The 20,538-nt window shown below is 47.8% G+C and overlaps 1 protein-coding gene across 15 annotated transcripts in view; it reads right to left on the bottom strand.

The window, feature by feature from the left end:
- Positions 1–2,052: 2,052 nt before the first annotated feature.
- The window catches only part of POU2F3 (POU class 2 homeobox 3), an 83,529-nt gene continuing 65,043 nt past the window's right edge, over positions 2,053–20,538 (bottom strand). For 13 of the 15 annotated variants that reach the window (XM_049713297.1, XM_012537067.3, XM_033407309.2 and 10 more), the window contains 7 exons: positions 18,401–18,583; positions 17,855–17,996; positions 15,775–15,911; positions 14,060–14,221; positions 8,532–8,598; positions 7,326–7,461; positions 2,053–6,342 (listed from right to left, as the gene is read on the bottom strand). In XM_049713297.1, coding sequence (XP_049569254.1) covers positions 6,303–6,342; positions 7,326–7,461; positions 8,532–8,598; positions 14,060–14,221; positions 15,775–15,911; positions 17,855–17,996; positions 18,401–18,583 — 867 coding nt within the window. In that variant the 3' untranslated portion in view covers positions 2,053–6,302. Of the gene's footprint in view, positions 6,343–7,275; positions 7,462–8,531; positions 8,599–14,059; positions 14,222–15,774; positions 15,912–17,854; positions 17,997–18,400; positions 18,584–20,538 lie in introns of those variants that run through there. The other 2 variants (XM_033407306.2, XM_033407318.2) reach the window with 2 other exon arrangements.

Here is a 20,538-nt window from a genome sequence, read left to right as displayed (position 1 = left end):
GGCCGCACCTTGAAGGTTGTGCTTTAGTAGGCTTGGTGTGACGCCCAGGAATCTGTATCTTTGAAAATCTGCCCATAGATCTTCAGATGATTAGTCACATTTGGGGACCACTGATGTTTAAGGACCTTAAATGACTGATGCCAGGCTAAGATGCCAGGCTGAGGCATCTTATTATGCGGATAATAGGAAACCTATGATGATATTGGGCAAAGGGAATAATTTTACCATGCTCTCCAAGTCCTTGCTACTGAAAGTCTGGTCCAGGGACCAGCAAAATCTACATCACCTGAGAATTTGTTAAAAACACAAAATCTCAGACCCTAACCCCGGATCTACTGAATCAGAATCTGCATTTTAACAAAGTCCCCAATGATCTGTATGAACATTCAGGCAGTGGTTCTCAACCTTGACAGAACAATAGAATCACTTGAGGAGCTGTTTAAAATCCCAATTCCCTGGGCCACATCCCAGACAAAGTAAATCAGAATCTGTGTGAGTGTCAAACTTTTTTTTCAAGTTTCCCAGGTAATTCCATTGTGTAATCAAAGTTGAGAATCACTGCCATATAGAGACTCAATGAAAATCAGTATAAGACTAGTTGGAAAAGACCAGATAAGAGATAGTAATAGCCTGCAGGAAGAAAACAAGGAAAGATCCATTTCACTAAATGAACATATAGTATGCACATCTCAACTTTTTCCCCATTTGTTTTTGTCGCAGTGTTGTTTTTTTCTCCTAGTATCTGAATCTGGAATTACCTTCTTGCTGCCACCATTTCCCAGGAAAGAACAGAGTACATATTAAAGGCTTCAGGAGTCTAAAGACTGAGGGGATAAGGGAAGGTGCTAGTTCTTCCAGTGGAGCCTTTATTGGGCCTTTATCCTGGGGTGACTGGGATTCCAGGTTCAAGCTCCATTACTTGGGATTAAATTTTATTAATTCACATATCTTTGGCCACAACCCTTGTTCCACCAAATCATATGCTTGTCAACTGTGGTGTCCCCCAGGAAAGTTCTGGGCTGTTAGAGAGAGCAGAGGACAGGAAACTCTCCACCAATTTATTTGAATAACAATAATATCATAATAATCAGGATAATAACAGATAACACTTATTAATGTATCAGGCATTGTTCCAAGAACTTTACATATATATATATTATATATATATAATATATATATTCATTCATTTAATTCTCACAACAACTCTACGAGATGGCTACTGTTGTTATCCCCATTTTACAGGTGAGAAACTGAGGCACAGAGCACTTGAGGAACTTGCTCAAGGTGACATGATTAATAGGAGGCAGATTTGGGTATGAACCCAGGCGATATGGCACTGGAGATCACGCTCTTAACCACCAAGATAGTCCGCCTCCACTACAGATGGTACTATATTTTTCTATATTCATAGCTCCTAACATCAGTGAAAGGCACTAGAAGTTGTTTAGAGGTTGAAAGAAAGCATTCAACTTTTAAAAACCTGAATTGCATATTATGTACTAGTCGCAGTGCTAGTCATGGGAATACAGAGAAAAAGACAGACTCAGCTACAAGGAGCTCCCCACAGTCTAGCACTAGAAGCAGGCGAGTCAGCAAAACCAGTCCATGAATGTAGCATGGGGATGCAGAGTGCACAGGGAGAAGAGGCACTGAACCGGCAACCTGGGGCCTCAGGACAGGATTCCTAATTTGAGTCTACGACTAAACTCATTGTCTGAGTTGGACCAAAAGCCCTTAGTATTGGGCGCCCACAGCTGGGCCCACCAGTCTTGAGTCAACTAAAGATCGACGTTTTGCAAGTGCAAAATGCAGCGGCAACAATTCTTTTTCCCTTCCTTCCTCCTAAACAGTGACTGGTTGTTGCCCTTTGATTCTCTTGTGCCTAATTAGATGCTGAAGAAGCTGACCAGGCTTCTGTTAAACTTGACTGGAATGATGAGTTTTACAGAATCTTGCAGACATGAAATGTGAATTGGTACCCACCTTCAGGTTTGACTCTGTTCAGCAACTGTCCAAGGCAATGGACAATGGAAGCTACGGGAGGCTGAGCAGTTAGACTGTAATTCTGTTTATTTCTTTCATGAAAACCATGGTCAAATAGACCCCCGTAAATACAGTCAACTGATCTTTGACAAAGGAGCAAAGGCAACACAATGGGACAAAGGTAGTGTCTTCAACAGATGGAGCTGGAACAACTGGACATCCACACGTGAAAGAATGAACCTTGACTCAGTCTTTACACCATCACAAAAGTTAACTCAAAACGGATCACAGACCTAAATGTAAAACACAAAACTATAAAACTCCTAAAGATAACAAAGGAGGAAACATACATGATGCTGGGTGTGGTGATGCCTTTTTAGATACAACACCAAAGACAACCCATGAAAGAAATAATTAGCAAGCTGGACTTCATTAAAATTAAAGACTTCTGTGAAAGACAATATCAAGAGAATGAAAAGTCACAGACAGGGAGAAAATATTTGCAAAAGACAATCTGATAACGGACTGTTACCCAAAATATACAAAGAACTGTTAAAACTCAACAGTAAAAAAAAAACAAACAACTTGATTAAAAAATGGGCCAAAAATCTTAATAGACACCTCACAAAGAAGATACACAAATGGTAAATAAGCATGTGAAAAGTTGCTCCACATCATGTCATCAGGGAAATGCAAATTAAAACAAACAATGAGATACCATTATACACCTATTAGAATGACCAAAATCCTGAACACTGACAACAAAGGCTGGTAAGGATGTAGAGCAACAGGAACTCTGGTAATGTTACCGGTGGGAATGCAAAGTGGTACAGCCACTTTGGAAGACAGTTTGGTGGTTTCTTACAAAACTAAATATACTCTTACCACACGATCCGACAATCACGCTCCTTGGTATTTACCCAAAGGAACTGAAAATTTATGTCCACACAAAAATGTGCATGCAGATATTCATAGCAGCTTTATTCATAATTGCCAAAATTTGGAAGTAACCCAGATGTCCTTCAGTAGGTAAATGAATAAATAAACTGTGGTACATCCAGACAAGAGAATATTATTCAGCATTAAAAAGAAGTGAGCTAGCAAGCTCATGAAAAGACATGAAAGAAACTTGAAGGCATATTACTACATAAGCCAACCTGGAAAGCCTGTATACTATGATTCCAACCATGTGACATTCTGGGAAAGGCAAAACTATGGAGACAGTAAAAAAGATCAGGGCTTCCCTGGTGGCGCAGTGGTTGCGAGTCCGCCTGCCGATGCAGCGGACACAGGTTCGTATCCCGGTCCAGGAAGATCCCACATGCCGCTGAGCGGCTAGGCCCGTGAGCCATGGCCGCTGCGCCTGCGCATCTGGAGCCTGTGCTCTGCAACGGGAGAGGCCACGGCAGTGAGAGGCCCGCGTACCGCAAAAAAAAAAAAAAAAAAAAAAAAAAGATCCGTGGTTGTAAGGGCGTAGCAAGGAGAGAGATGAATAGGTAGAGCACAGAGGATTGTTAGGGCAGTGAAAATACTCTGTATGATATTATAATGATAGATCTACATCATTATACTATTGTCCAAAGCTGTAGAATGTACAACACCAAGAGTGAGCTCTAAGGTAAACTATGGACTTTAGGTGATTGTGATGTGTCAGTGTAGGTTCATTCTTGGTAAAAAAATTTTACTTTCTCGTGAGTGATGTTGATAATGGGGAAGGCTACGAACGTGTTTGGGCAGGAGGTCTATGGGAAATCTCCACAGCTTCCTCTTAATTTTGTTGTAAACCGAACACTGCTCTTAAAAAATAAAGTATTTTTTAAAGGGTCAAATGAGTGAAAACCAGCCTCATGGACAGTGCAGGACATCAGCTTTCAGCACTCACCTGAGCAAGATGTCAAGGTGGCCAAGACTGCTGCAGGAAAGCATCAGCTCCGGCACCCAGGAATATGCAAGGAACAGTGCATACATACGTGTGTGTGTGTGTGTGTGTGCACAGATATGCACAGCTGGGCTCATGGGTGGCAGAGTAATTTCTTTACATACTTTAATTATTGCTGCAGGCTCCTCTTGTCTCTTTGACACATACCGAGCCTCTTTCAACTGGATCTTTTCTTGACAAAGTAACCGCTCCCAACAGGCTTTCTTCCACTTCATGACATGAAATACGAGTCTTAGTATAAGCCCCATCCAAACATGAAAAGCACTTAACTTATGGTTATTTAGGTATGGATTTCTCCCTTGGATATTAGTATTTGCAACAAATGTTTAATGCCAATTTTAGTTTCTTCCCTTCAGTCATTACATTTTTGAAGGGCCTCCCTTTCCCACCACAGGTCAATGTTTGCCTCAAAAATGGTAACTCTTTAACTTTTTATTAACCCAAGAAAAACCACAGGGATAGCCTCCTTGCCCCTCAACCCTCTCATCAAAAGTCACAGTGCATTCCAAAGCCAAATAGATTTGACTTTTGAATTATCCTTTGTCTCAAATATCTATCACTTTCCATTGCAAATAATGAATAATTGACCTTCAGGACATCCTGAGATATGAACTATTAGCCTCAGTCTTCACCTCTTAAAGTCTACAAATGACTTGACCTTAAACATTTTCCATTCTCCCACTTACAAAATGAGGAAGCCAATCTCTCACCTACTCTGTCCTCAAGGCTCTTCTGTCAAAAAGAGTAGAAACTCTGAACTCTTTGGAGTCCTGTATTAATGTATATCATCTTTAGCATCAGTTCAGGGAGTCACAGACTTAATCCACCAATGTGAAACCCTTTCTCCATCCCGTTTTATTACATGCACTCACATGTCCTGCACAAAAAAAGACCCAGAATAATCTAAACCTCTTCTTGCCAACAGTGGAATACTGTATATCATCACCATACAAATTTATTTAGGAACAGAGAGATTCCTTTGAATGTCATCATTTTCTTGGACATGCCGTCTCTAAAAAAAAAAAAAGTTACCATTTCTGGAATGGCTTCATGTTACATGTTTACACACTGGCCCACAAAGAAGGAGACTCGAGAAAGAATGTTCCTGCAGAAATCAACAAGGATTCCCAGCCCACGTGGGAACTCTTGCGGAAGCTAGCACGGTATTTCACACTTTGGTATTGTTTTTCCTTTCTTTTTCTTTCTTTTTTGTTAAAGAAGATAAAATATTACAGAGATTTTCAAAATTCACACCTGAGTTAAATATTTTGCTGGAAAATTCCACACTAAAGAGAGAAGAACATAATGCAAAAAAAGGAAAGGGCTATACACAGGTATTTACCAGCATAATTGTTGCGTGTGTGCTTTTGTGTTCTTCCTTCTGCACCAGGAGAAGGGAGAGAGGACGAGATAAGGAGAAATACAGGAAAGGAGAGAAAGAACAAGCGTTTCTGAACTCTGGGGCAGACGGAGCAGACAGAAGAACACCTGTGGGCAGAGCATGTGCCCAGGGGGCTGAGTGTGGCTCAGCGTTCTGTAAAGAGGAGGGAATTCGGAGAACGCAATCATGAATGGATGTGGTTCTGGAAAAGGGGCGGGGCTAAAGAGAAAATAGGGTGACGTGAAGACTCAGTCAGAAGGCTTTGCTGAACAGAGAAGACATCAGAGCTTTGGTGGAGACATCAGATTCAAATCTTTTCATAGATTCTAGAATCAGTTCGGAGATTGTGGCTAAGTTCACAGTCAAAACCTTCCCACCCCTCTGGTGGTTTGGCACCAGGCAAATGGCTGTGCCCAGAATGAGCTGGAGATGAGCTGGAGAATAATGACAAGAGGTCCTTTTTTTTTTTTTTTTTTTGCGGTACGCGGGCCTCTCACTGTTGTGGCCTCTCCGGTCGCGAAGCACAGGCTCCGGACGCGCAGGCTCAGCGGCCATGGCTCATGGGCCCAGCCTCTCTGCGGCATGTGGGATCTTCCCGGACCGGGACACGAACCCGTGTCCCCTGCATCAGCAGGCGGACTCTCAACCACTGCGCCACCAGGGAAGCCCAAGAGGTCCTTTCTGAAAGACCACTGTCGCAGTGAAGCCATCTGACATATTCGGAATGAGAGGAGAAGGGCACAGGCAAGGAAGGTAAAAATGGTCAACTCCTAGGCGGGCTGTGCGTTTCAAGAGCACTAGGGAGCCAGCACACGGTTCGGTCGCAGTTTGTATCTCCAGAGGCCCTTGCTCCTGAACAAGGCAAGAGTTTGGGTTCATTGATAGTGGAGATTCTCTTCTACTGTCCTGAAAGTAATCTGTCCATACAGAGAAGGCGTGACTCCCTTCCTTCCAGTGGGGAATACAGGGCCAGGTGGCATAGGAGAAACTTTTTTGGTCTCAGTGCAGGTAGGTGGGATGATTCCATCGGTACCAAGATCTAGAAGGAAGGAAGAAACAAGTCACTTGGACAGCTTCTAATGAGGAGGGAAGATGGGAGTGAGCAGTGAGTGTTAGCAGGTAGGTATGGGGTGGGGGGTGATGAAAATGTTCTGGAATCAGATCGTGGTGACAATCGCACAACCTTGTGAATAAACTAAAAAGCAGTGACTTGTACACTTCAAAATGGTAAATTTTATGGAAAGTGAATTATATCTCAAGACAATTCTTTAAAATGTACATTATATGTTTTTCTCTCTCTCTCTTTTTGTTTTTCGGTGGAGACAGCTGAGGAGCTCCAACCTTTAGGGCTGTGCAACAATTGGCCCATAAGAGGTGGCTGCCTTGCTGAACAGCCTGGGTGTGGACAAGCGGGTTCACTTCTTCCGACAAGCTCAGGTCTTCAACCCATCGCCTAACTTACAAATCTCTGTTTTGTGCTGAATCGGGGAAGGATCTCTCGAGGCATCCACTGAGAACACCTCTTAGAGTAGATTCTTTGCTTCATTAATCAAAGATGGGAGGCTGCTTTTCCCGCTGCATCCCGGGTGGGAGCATGAGGTTACGGGGTAGCACCCTCCTGCTCTCACGGTGTCAGCCACGCTGGAAGCTCAGGCTCGGGGCAGAACACCCCAGAGCGGAGGGGCTGGCCTGGAGGGTAACTCTCCTCAGCCCAGTGAAGGACCTGGCCCTTTCTGACAGGAGGGTTTGGAAATTTCCACCCTCCCAGTGAGGAGGGAAATGTTGGCTTTGTTGACATCAGCTCCTTGCCAGGACTGCTCACTGGCTAAGGCTTCTCTTTTAAATCCCACTCCCTAGGGAGAGAGTCCAGTCTGGCGCTCCACCCTGCCCCCTCCCTGCCCCCTCATTCCCCTTGTCCAGCCCCGTGACAAGCTTTCCTTCCCAAGGTGTTGACCCAGACGCAGCTTCTCACATGTCCCTCGGCCCCGCTGAGGTATCTCTGGGCTCGCCCCTCTGCCTCACCCTGAAGAGTTAAAACTGGTGGAGGAGTTCACAGCCGCTTTGGAGTTATTTTGAGATGCAGTAGGGCTGCTGGCGTGGAGTCCTGGGCCAGGAGACGAAGGCCTGCTGTTGTTCCCAGAGGGGCAGGATGACGTTACTGAGAACAAGGAGAGGCAAAAACAAGGGGGAAACAATGAGGCTGGGTCTGGGGACCTCGTGACATTCAGACACGTATCCTCCAAGGGGGCTCACCCTGTCCCTACCCGCCACCCATCTGCCCAACTCCTACCATGTTAGCATCGACACCCGGCCCCAAAGGGGCCCTCCTCATACACGCTCTCCTCTGCCCGGGCCCTGGAGAGCGGCGTGGCTGGTTCTGCGAGTCCCAGACTAGCCGAACGCAGGAGATACAGATGCCAAAATCATCCTACTCCAGGACACGCCCTGGGCTGGGCATACGCAGCCCCGGACCACGGGGCAGGATGAGCAAAAGAACCAGAAGCCTTGGAAAGGAAGAGAGGAGGAAAGAAAGCAAAGTGCTCGGGGAGGAAAAGAGAAGCCGAGAGCACAGGTAAAGACGGCCAGCCTCTCTGATGTTGCCATCTCCAGATGGTTCGTGGTCTTCCAGAAAGAACACAACCAGGAGTGAGGAGTCCTGGGCCATTCACTAAGCAGCTCTGTGGCCTGTGGCAACTTGTTTCACTTCCCTGCATCCCCTTGCATCCCCTTTTCGACCTCTGTAATATGGCAGATTTGGATTAAACTGTATTTGAGTTTCCCAAACAGCATTCCGTGGAGAAGGTGACATATATTTCACCCTCCAAGCTAAGATGCTTTGAAGGGTCAAAGGCACTGCTATCGATAATTATGTCAGGACAAGGGACTGTCATATGGTCATCCTCTCTAGCTCTTAGAAATGCTTTGGAATACTCTTTGAAAAATAGAGTTCTGTAGAAAATTGGTTTGGAAAACCCTGCCTTCCATACAGCTCATTTGTATGGAGAAACTGCGACAATTAAAACAAAAACAAACACTTGTTCAAACTTTGCCTACCCAGCATTTCCCAAACTTACTTGATCACAGAAGTCTTTTCTTCCTAGCACAGATTTTAACATCTTTTGAAATACGTTTTGGGAATGCTGACTTAGGTAGGTGCCTCTCAGTTCTAGTATCCCGTTATTTAAAAGAATTCTGGTACTATTCAGAAACCTCATGTTTAGAGCTCACCTGTTCCAGGCATGCTGCTGTGGACAGGAGGGACAGAGAGGGGCCCCAGAGACCCAGAGGGAGACACCTGAAAGGCAACAGAAGCTTATAAATGTCCACTTCTGCTTCCTTCTCCCACCTCTCGCACTTCTCCCAGGATGCTGGGCCCCAGACTGTGCAGAGACAGGGCTCAGCTTCCCGGATGATTTCCTAATCCCAAACCTGCACTCTGTGCCTTGTTTCACAGGAAGGTCTCTGGACCACGTACAGCACCCAGCTCTGGCTCTGCCCTGCTCCCGCGTCTCCCTGCTGCTGACACCAGGCCCTGCCCTCCCTGCTGCGTGTCCCCTGGCAAGGTCTCTTGGGCACTGCCAGGCTGAAGCTGCCCTGCTCAAGTGCTCCGGTGATGAGAGGAGCATGCCTCCTGGACCCCGCTGTGGCTGACACTGCTGGACGGCTGCCTGTTTTCCAGTCCCTTCTTCTTCCTTTTTAAAAAAGTATTTATTTATTTTATTTATTATTTATCTATTTCGGCTGCACTGGGTCTTAGTTGCGGACTTCTTAGTTGCGGCATGCGTGTGGGATCTAGTTCCCCGACCAGGGATCGAACCCTGGGCCCCCTGCATCGGGAGTGTGGAGTCTTATCCTCTGGAGGACCAGGGAAGTCCCTCATCTTCTTTCTTAAAAGACCCCTGCACTTGCTCAGGGCAGCAGAGCACCCAGCCCTCACCACCCTGTTTCAGGCTTCCCATCTTGACGCGTGAGTAGACCATTCACTCTGCCGAGGTAACTGGACGAGATGAACTGCGGTCTCTGAAGCCTTTCATCGTGCCCTGGGTACCTCACAGCATCATCAGCTCTGAGTTTGGAAGGGACCTAAGATGACTTGGCTTAACCTCCCACACAGTTCAGGAATCCCCTCCCTCAGTATTACTATCCTGGCACAACCTGGAACAAGATATAATAAAAGGAATAGACACTGTGGCCCAACAGATCTGGGGGGGAGCCCTGGCTCCACCACTGTCTGTGTGATTTGGGCAAGTCACTTAACCCCACTGAGATTTGGTTTGCTCATCCGTAAAAGAGCAGTAATACCTCCCTCATATTTTCTTTTAATTAAGATTTAATGAGATAATGTCCGTAAAGCTTCCAACTCAATGCCTGGCAAACAGCGCACGGCTGTTAGCTCCCTTCCTTCCAGCAGGAAGCTGTCAACTGTCGTGTGTTTCCAGCTAGAAACTGTTTATTTCTTCATTTGAGCTGAACCCTGCATACTTTTCCTCCCCCTTATTCTTCTCATGCTGACCTGGGACGCTCAGATCGACCTTTACAAAGGACCTTGCAAGGAAGTTCTGCTCAGGGAGCTGGGATTGGCCATCCTCCCCTCCCCAGTTTGGAACATCCCATCCCGACAGGATGCAGCATGTACTCATTTCCTAATTAATCAGCAATGGTTCTGCTGCTTTCATTTACCTGCCCTTTTACAAGGAGCGTCCTCAGTCGGCTGGGGCCCACCAAGGGTGGAGACAGGTGTGGAGCAGCGTGGTAAGAGGTAAGAGATGTTATTGATAATCTCCCTCTCTCTTCTCCTCCGCCCCTCCCTGCTGCCACACCCCCAGACATTTGTTGTTGTTTTTAAATAAATAATGATTTAGTCACTGCGACCAGCTTCTTCTGCTTCCTTCCGGAGATGGACTATACATATGCAAGCAGACATAGATGTGGTTCCTTTAACATTTTGTATATAAATGGAAGCATTCTGTGCACACTGGTCTGAAATATATTTTGCCTTTTTCTTTTCCTTCCTTCTCTCTCTGTCTCATTCTTTTTTTTCCCCTTAACTGTGTATCTTAGCGATCATTTCACATCAGAAGCAGAAGGAACTATGTCTTAGTCCCACGGACAGTGTCCCAATGAGACCTGAGGAGAAGACAGGATTAGAACATTTTCTCTAGTCTTCCTTCAGGATGCCACAAGTATTAATGTGATTATTTATTTAACATCTTTCTCCCCCACTAGGCTGGGGAATTCATGAGGGCAGGATGATGCCTGCGTGGTCCCCTGCTGTGTCCTCAGTGTCTACTGCAGTGCCTGGAACTTTGCGGATGTTAAGTAAATATGTGTTGAATGCACGATGAGAACCCATGACACTCCTTTACGGCACCTCCATGCCTCCCACCACTTTCCTCCACGTTGGTGTCCCAGGCTGGGATTGAACCAAAGTGATAACTGCCTCCCATCTATTCTAAACAAAGCCCCATCTTTAAAGATTCTGACTCTCTTATGACATGGTTCAGGTTCCTTAACATGGTCTACAACGCCCTACATGATTTAGCCACCGCCTACCACTCCAGCTTCCTCTTTCACACACTCTCTGTCACTCCTCGGGTTCCATTCCAACCTTCTTTCTTCCTCTCCCCACCCACCCCAGCCTCAGAACATTTGTACACACTGTTTCCTCTGCATAGAGTGTCCTTCCTGACACTATCTCCACCCTTCCATCCTGTCTCCCACTGCAACTCAGACCTTTTCCCCATTCAAGTCTACTCTTTCTTCTGCTGTCAATTTAAGCATCATTCCTCGAGAAGCCCCTGACATCTGGACTAGGTTAGGTCCCTCAGATACCCACACATCTTACCTGGAGGCTTCATCACAAATTGCATTTGTTTAATGTCTGTTTTCCTTGCTAGACTCTCAGCAGAGATCACCAATAAGTATCCTGTGCACCACCATATCCCAGTGCCAAACAGATGGTGGGTGCTCAGTAAGTATTTAAGACAGGAATGGTGAATGAATATCACATTGTCCCCAACCTAAAACTGTCAACGGTTCTTCATATCTTTGAGAGTAATTTAGAATCCACGACCCACCATGATCTAGCTCTCATCAACCTCTCTATCTTAGTCCTAAACCCTTAGCTCCAGCCAGACCAAAAGGCTTGTGATTCCCCAAATGCATCACGTTGTTTTATAATTCCATGCCTCTCACACACTGTTCCTTCTGCCAGCTATGCTGTTCTTTTTGCTAACTCCTAATCTCTTCTCCAAACAAATCAGGGGGTTAGCCCTCCCACACCCCATTCTGATTTGGGGGTCTTTTATCTGTGTTCCCAAAGCACTCTTGCAGGGCTCTTCGCATCTGCATCACCCCTCCATCTACTTCATTGCAGTTTTTTGCATTTTCTGGTTCCTCCTTCTCAGTTTCTTTCCTTGGTGCTCTCCCTTTGCCCATCCCTCAAAAGCTAGTGTTCCCCAGGGTTGAAACCTCAACTTTCCTCTTTGCTTCCTCTGTACAAACTCCACAGGTGAGCTCCTCCTTACCCAGGATTCCAACTACCACCTGTGTGCTTATGACTCCCAGCCCATTTCTCTACCTTAGCCTTTCCTCCTGACCCCCAGACCCATTATTCCAAGTGCCCGGGGCACTCCCACTTGGGTGTCCCACAGGCCTCTCTGTATATCATAATGATGTAAAGAATTGAAATCATCATTTTTTCCTGCTCCTAAGCCAGCTCCTCCCCCTGTGTTTCATTGTTCCGTCTACAGCACCAGCTTCTACCCAATCAGCCCAGCCTGAATGCTGAGAGTCATCTCAGAGTATTCTCTTTCCTTTCTCGCTCTCCCTGCCCCACCCAGTTTTCAATTTATTAACCAAGACCTAATAATTCTACCTTCTAATTATCTCCTGAATCTCTCCCATCCCCTTCATTCTTACCACATGGGTTTGCTTCAGCCCTTATAAAGTCACTGCTGGATAACTGCAGTCACATCTAACTGGTCTCTCTGAAACCAAATGTGATGCCTCTCAAACCACCCTTTATAACTACAGTCAAAGTGATCGCTCTAAAAAGCAATCAGATCACACTAATGCCCTCCTTCACGTCCTTCGGCAACTCCCCAGGGCTTCAAGTTCCTTAGCCTCGCTCAGAGCCCCTTGTGTCTGGCCCTTGCTGATCTATCCAGCCTCATCTTTCAACATTCCTCCACGTGGAACCACCGGCCATTCTGTGCATGTGCTCTCTTCTCCCTCCTCCATACCACTGTTCTCATACTATCCCCCTGGGGGAATTCCACCCCTCACTTATTTGCCTCTTCACTCCTCCTTGTCTTTTTAGACTCAGCTCAGGTATTAATTATCTCCTTGGGGAAGCCTTCCCTAACCACCACCTCCCAAGGCTTTGTAGGCTGCTACTCCTAAGTTCTCCAAGAGAAATCATCGTGTTGTTTATCATTTGTTTATTTGTCTGTCTCCTCTGCTAGGCAGTGAGGTCCTCTGGGACAGGGAACAAATATTACTTCTTTGTGCGTTCCCAGCACTCAGCACAAGGACCAAAACATAGTAGATAGTCTCTAAATGTTTGGTGAAAGAATAAACAATAGTATAGTTTTATGAAGTCGCTATGTCCCACCCAGAACGAGGCTGAATTTCACCCATCCTTGAGTACTAAAAGACAGAGGACAACACCATTATCCCCAATTCCCTTAACCTTCAACCATCACCATCCCTAGGGTTGAAGAAGAACCTTCCCCCCCGCACCCTCCAGGCACCATCTCTCTCCTAGATGGAGAAGACATTGCGTATCCTCCAAACTTCCCATTCTGCCTGAACTTCAACTTATTGCCAGCCCTGACTTCTCCCCTTGAACCCCAGAATCACAGATATAACTGTCTGCATGACCCTTCCTCTTGGATGCCTAGGAGGTAAGTCTAACTTAATAGGACCAGCTCTGAATACTTAGTCTTTTTTCCCCCTCAAACCTGTTCCTCCTGCAGTCTCCATCATCTCCCAAAATGGCAGCACCTTCCAACCAGCTGCTCATCCTGGCCTCATTTCTCACACTCCATATCTGAGCTAACAGCTCATCTTGTTAGCTCATGGTTGAAATACATTCAGAATCCAGCCACGTCTCCTCACCACCATGATCTCCACCCTAGCCCAAGCCTCCACCACTCTCAGCCTGATTGTTGTAATTCTCAGGCTGGTATCCTGCCTCTACACAAATTAATCTCCACATAGCAGCCCATGTCAGTTCTCCAGTGTCTTCTTATTTCACTCAAACTAAAAGCTAAGGTCCTTTTGATGGCCTCCGAGACCGCGGTGAATGGCTTCCTGTTACTTCCCCGTTACTTCTCAGACTTCACCTCCCACTTCTCACCTCCTTCCTCACCCTGCCCTGGCGACACTGGCTTCCTTGCTGTTCCTCAAACATGTCAGGTCTTCTCATTTTCTGGTTTCTCTACCTGGAACACTCTATCCCTCAGATATTTCGTTCCCTTTCAATACTTAGATCCCTGCTCAAATGTCACCCTATCAGAGAGGTCTTTTCTTACCCCTCTACTATAAAAGCATCTCCCCGTAATCACTTTCTATCTCCTTATCCTTCTTTATTCTTCTTTATATTATATATATTTTGTATACAGCCTCTCTTTGTTTATATAGTTATTCCTTGCTCCCCAACCCCCGTCTTCTTTAGGACGGGGAGGACTCTTTGCCCTCCAGGCTTCATCTCCCCCAGCGCTTGGCGGGCAGCTTGGCTCCTGGCCACTCACCAGCCGGGAACTGTACGTGGGTGATTTGATGGGTGTGGCCACAGGGCAGTTGATTCGCTTCTCCTTTTGACGGCGGTTGCAGAACCAGACCCTCACCACCTCCTTCTCCATGGACAACTGCTCTGCGATCATGGAGATCTCCTCTGAGCTGGGTTTGGGGTTCTACAGAAACCAAAGGGATAGAGTAGTCAGGAGGAGAAGGGAATAGGATCAAGAATTGTGTGTGGGGAACAGATGTTCCGAAGAAGCAGGATAGAACAATAGATGGAGCAAAAGCTTTAGAATCGGACCTACGATGGAATAGTGGCTTGAGCACTTACTCTGTGGCCTTAGGAAACTTTCTGAACCTCTCTGAGCCTCAGTCTTATCATCTATGAAATGAGAGAAATAATGCCTACCGTATAGGATGATTATGAAGATTAAATGAGAAAATGTGTATAAACTGCCAAGCACAGGGCCTGACACAGGGTGGAGGCTCTTCTCTCGCTCCTTCTTCAGAAGTTCTGAAAAGAGGAGCCCACTGATGAGTTAGGTAGGGCAGGCAGAATCCCCAGAACACACGCTCCCTTCTGTTCTTTCCTCAGAATCTGATACCCTTCTCTTGCGTCATTTCTTGCTGCCTACCTCAAAATAGGAAATGATAAAGTTAAAACATGAGGACCCATCAAGACTATAAAGGAGACATGTGTGTATATAAATAAATAAATACACACACACACACACACACACACACACATTCCAATACATATCCATCACTCCTTTGTTCTGACCCCTCCCACCCCCACCCAGTCTTTGATCTTAGCTCCCTTCTCTCTCTTCTGCACCCTCCCTTACTCTTGCTGCTCTCAGAAACTTAATCAGAAGGAAAAGCCAGGTCTTGTCATCCTGCCAGCAGGATGCAGCCATCAAGTCCTGAGTCATATGTGCTGGAGAGTCTGCTGGAGAGACAGGAGTCCTGGAGGTCTGGGGCCTGCAAGGTGGAACTAGGCCACAGGCGAGCCCTTTAGGGACCGTGTGGTGTGGATGGAAGCTCTGGAGGCTGGTACCTAAGGGGTCCTGATTAGAGGCTGTTTAGACCACACCTGTTTATCCCTCTTCTCTTCCCCAGCTCCCCCGGGGCACATAACTGGTATTATTAGTGTCCACATATTGGCTCAAGAATATACTTTTGCTGCAAGTTTAAAAAGGTGTCTACGTAATATGACTACAAATATTGAAATATACGTAGAAGAGAGAAATAGAAGGACATGCATTTAGATGGCATTGGGTGGTGGAATTTTTTCCTGCCTCCCTGCATTTTCCAAATTGTTTACAACGAGCATTTATTATATATATAATTTGAAAAATACAGAACAATGCAAAGAAAATAAAGAATTTATGTACAATGCCCTGGCTTTGCTCCCTTTATCTCAACTGGATACAGAGATACACTCTCCTCTGGGATTCTATACCCCTGTCTTTAAATCTCCCGGCTCGAGGGACAATGGGCACCAAACAGAGGTCAGGGCGAGAAGGGTCAGTGGGGGAGGAAGTTTCTGGAACCCAGCCTCTCATTCAAACACCGGGGCACCCGGAAAGGGAGCGTGTCTCTGTGTCCCGACCCTTTCCCAAGGCAGGTGTATGGGGGCTCAGGGGTGGCGCTGGGGGGCTTGTGTGCGTCTGCTCAACCCCTGTGCAAGTCGGCCCACCCGTCGCCACCCAAAGGGCCCGCTCACATCTTGAAATCTCTTCTCCAGAGTCAGGCGGATGCTGGTCTCGATGCTGGTCCGCTTCTTCCTCTTCCTCCCGAACACTTCACTGAGGGTGGGGTAAGAGCTGGGGGTGCTCACGGAGGGGTCTGATGGAGAGGATTCTGTGGGGAGGGGAGAGCAGAGGAGGCTCAGGGAAGGGAAAGCAGCTGGTTCAGGCTCTGGCTTGATGGACTTGGGGTCCAATGACCCTTCCCGGCAGGTTCTGCAGCCCCCTCCCCGACACAGGGGAACCAGACAGACCAAGAATCCTGCTTCCCCTCGTTGCTCTGGGCAAAAGGTCCTCTATGCCTCTCACTGCCGTGCCTCCAGCGTTTGCGGTCGTGGTTCGGGGACATCCAGACATCCGCGGCACGTGTGGGTGTGAGTGGGGGCAGGCAGAGCTCCTACGAGTGACGCCCATGAGCCTGTCTTTTATAAGTAGGCCTGGATGTGAATCCCGAGGAAAATGAGGACTGGTGTTTTGAGCTAAAGGCAGTGGCACTTGGTGGCGGAATGTTGGTGTGGAAGCCACTTCCTTTTCAGTGTGAGTGTTGGGGTTGAGGCTGTATGAGGGGTCGGCGGGGATGTCCCTTAGGAAGGATTCAGGCGCAGCCAGGGAATCGCACAAGAAATGATCCGCAAGATCTCTTCCCGAAGATGAGACCTTCTGATCACCTCTTCCACTTCGGCGCTCCAGTGAAACCGCCGAAGGATCAGCCTTCCACGGGTGGGGGTGGGGCGAGGTGGGCTGGGGAGCTTCCTCACCCCCTCCCTTGTTTCCACGTGGAGCAACTTCCGAGAGGGTCACACCCTTGGCTGCCCATACCCCGCCTTCCTCTCTCTCCATAGTAACCACTGACCCACATTAACTACAGACGAGAGCCCAGCCCTGACACTGGCTCTGCTCCTAGACCAGTGGTTCTCAACCTGGGGCGAGATTCCGTACCACCCTCACTCCCCCAGGGGACATTCGGCAGTATCTGGAGACATTTTTACACCTGTCAACAGGGGGCAGGTGCTCCTGGCATCTAGTGTGTAGAGACCAGGGATGCCGCTGAATAGCCTACAGTTCATAGGACCGCCTCTGCCACAGATCAGTATCTGGCCCAAGCTGTTGCTAGTGCCTTGGTTGAGAAACCCTGTCCCATGCTATGCCACGACACCAAACTCTTCCATTATTATTGCAAAGGTTTTGCCCTTGGCCTACAACCCGGACCTCCTGGCCCCCCACGCCTGACTGAATCCTCCTGCAAGCCCCACTCCTGCTGTAAGCCTTTCCCAACCAGTCTAGCTTGGAGTAACTCCCTTCCCTCTGAAAACCTACTCAAGAATTCGCCAGGTGAAGATCTTGCGTTGTGCCTACTGCCTCCTCCTCCCAGCCATGAGACCCTAGAGAACCTACTTCCCTAACCCCCTGACCTAGACCTAGTCCAGACAGCATTCTGGGTAAGTGCGTTTGCTCTGCAGACCCGACCTTTGTCTCTGGCGAGCTGTCCTATGGTCTAGGCTGGGTGTGTCTGGGGTAGGGAATAAAATGGGGCAAGTCTTCATGGCCACAGACCTAAAGCTATGTCTTCCATGCGCTTTATCAGTAGTGAAGCTGACATTTTCATCTCTACTTGGCTGTCTCCTGTGTCTTATTTCTCAATTGGTTCCAGACTCAGGAGGAGAGGAAAGGGTGCTATGTATTGACTGCCAAAAGCCCCAACACAGAGGACTTCCCCGGTGGTCCAGTGGGTAAGACTCCACGCTCCCAGTGCACGGGGCCCGGGTTCCATCCCTGGTCGGGGAACTAGATCCCGCATGCATGCCGCGACTAAAAGTCTGCGTGCTGCAAGTAAGAAGCTCGCATGCCGCAACTAAGGGTCCATGTTGCAACTAAAAAAATATATCCCGCATGCTGCAACTAAGACCCAGCGCAGCCAAAAATAAATGAATAATAATTTTAAAATGTTGTTTAAAAAAGAAAGAAAGAAAGCAAGCAAGCCCCAACACGGACCAGTCACCACCCCCTTCCCTGCAGACCTTCTAAGGCTCCATCCATCCTCGTGTCCCTGAGGCCTACCTGCATCATTCAGCCACTTCTCCAGCAGTGGCTTGAGCTTGCACATGTTCTTGAAGCTCAGATTTAGAGCCTCAAATCTGGAGATGGTTGTCTGGCTGAAGTCGTTGCCATACAGCTTTCCCATCGCCAGACCCACGTCTCCCTGCACGCGGGGATGGAGAGGGAAGAACTTTGAGAGGTAGGCCCCTTCTCTCCTTTGTCCACATCCCTCACCATCCTAGCGCCTATCCACACCCAGCGAACCTTTGCTCACCGTGGCTCCCTTCCAGTTTCTTCCCTCCAAGATGGAGACTTGGTTATTTCTCTCCCTGGACTCTGAGAGCGCTGTGCCCTCGGGCCTAGCTCCTTGCCTGGCTCTCATTCCTCTCCCCTCCACCAGTGGTGTTCCCATTTTCCCTACCAACGGCAACTGTGCCCCATTCTCAGGGGACGCAGGAACACGGTGGGTTTGCTCCAAACACAATGAGCTCTTAAAACCTCCACTTGGGAACCCCAGTCTCTACTCACTCGACCCAAGTTCTTCCACCTCCTTGCCCCAAACCGAACCTGTGTGAAGCCCAGCTTAATGCGCCTCTGCTTGAAGGTCTTGGCAAACTTCTCCAGCTCCTCCAGGTCACTGGGCTCATCGGCTCCTCCAGAGCTGGGGAGATGCTTGGGGACTGGGAGATGCTGGGATGCTTCCAGATGCGGTTCTAAAGAGGATCCTGGCACCCCAGGGCACCCAACTGCCTAAGAACAGACACACACCAAGCCAACGCACAAACAGTCAACAGATCAAACGCATTTCCTGATACTTTGTACGAATAGGCCCACTTAGAGGATGACAGATTGGATTCCTATGATTTCGATGGTGTGCAAGTGGAAATTGGCGTCTCCATGAAGGGACTGGCAGATAGCTGCAGTAGCTGGGGTAGAAACAGTAGGAGTGCGGGACAGGGAGGTGGCCTTTCTGGGTTTTAGTCTATGACTCACTATTTGAGTCTGAGTAGGTAACTTCCTCCTTTCAGTTTTCTACCATAAAAGGAGCTAGCAGACTCGTTTACAAAGATCCCTGAAACAGATCTCAGAACGGGACAAGGAAAAGTTTGTTTGCCTTGCCTGTTCTTTTCCACAAAGCAAAGTAACTGAGGTGTTCAACAGGCATTAACTGAAGATAACAGAGGGCATCTGAAATTCACTGCATTAATGGAATTTCCACAAAATTCCAAACTCTTATGACTGCCATTTTATTTTCTAAACAATCATCTTCTTTCCGGAGAGTATTTTGTTTTTTGTTTTTTTTTAATCAGAGGTATTCCAGTGCTGTCTAAGTGCACCTTGATATCATTTGGCGTTGTCAGGAGATATTCTTTCTTTAGTTTATTTTCATAGGAGAACAGACCCTTATACCTAGAATCCATGCTGTGCCCATTTGGGGTCAGGAATAAATCCAACCCGTCCACAGAGAAGAAGCAGAAACCCATCAGGCTTGGGGTCCTAATGGGCTTGTGTCCAGGGCAGGGGCTGCTACCGATGTGGATGGCATGGCCTAAGTCCACCCTCTTCTCACTCCTTTCCAGTTTACTCTTTTCCGAGACTGGGGTTAACTTTACTCCTTTCTGCCAAGATATTCAGGCTTCCCATTCAGACGGGCAGCCTTGTGATGACCAGAGAGAAGTTAAGGACTCTTTTCCCCCGAGGGAGGGTCTTTTAGAACAGAATGATTTGAAACCATTAAGCTTTGATCCTGTTCCGTGGGAGAGAAGGTGGCGTGGACCAGACCCTCAGGACAAGGCCTCGGTCCTCTCTCAGGCTTCCTTTCATGAACTCATTTGTTCTTTCATCCCACAAACATGTCTTGAGCTCTCTGCTAGACCTTCCCCCTACTCCCTTCACATCCGATCAGCGGCCGAATTGCACTGAGTCAACTTCCCCAACATCCCCTGTCAGCCCCTCCTCTCTACCCTTATTGCCACCACCCAAAGCCAGTCCCTTTGCCGCTGCTCCAGGATGATCTTAATAACCTTCCAAACAGTCTCTCTGCTTCTGGTCTCACCCGGCTCTCGTGTTATAAGACATGAGAGGTGATCTTGAACCCTCTCTCAGATCTCTTCCAGATCTAAGTCTGTGATGATGCGATTCGGAGAGCAGTCAGGAGAAGGTCCAAGAGCTCAGGACTCTTGGTGTCCCCATTTCTACTAGCCACTAGGGGGCACCCACCCCCTTCCAGGGGCCTCCACTGGACTCTAGCCCTGTAAAGCCAGGGCCCTGAGTGATCGATCCACGGGGATCTTAGCCCCGAGAAGGGACATTAGGGTCTCTGCAGTCATTCCCAACTATTCCACACGTCCGTCTCTGCAGAGGCGCCTCATGCAGCGTGCAGGCGTTAACTGCACCGGGTCACCCAGATAAGGGGAGGAGTGGCAGCTCCAGTGTAGCTCCTGTTGCCCTCGCCAAGCCACACTCCCTGGCGTGAGGCCGCGTCTGGCCAGAGGAAGAGGTGCCTTTTTTCTCCCTGGAAAACAGGTGCTGTGTGACACCACGGCAGCTCTGCAAAGGGCCCTCTCGCAGGCCTCCGTCCTCCTGACCCTCGCTTTGTCCCCTCCAGGAAGCAGTCTAGAAGAGCAGTTCTTAAGAGAGGCCCAGAGATGAGAGGCCCTGGCTTGGTGCTCTCAGAACATCAGGTCTCTGGGCTTCTGGTCTCC

Source organism: Orcinus orca, chromosome 8 (genome assembly GCF_937001465.1).
Source record: "Orcinus orca chromosome 8, mOrcOrc1.1, whole genome shotgun sequence".
Classification (NCBI taxonomy): Eukaryota; Metazoa; Chordata; class Mammalia; order Artiodactyla; family Delphinidae; genus Orcinus; species Orcinus orca.
The sequence above is the reverse complement of the archived record's forward strand: the minus strand, read 5'-3'. Positions and strand labels throughout refer to the sequence as shown.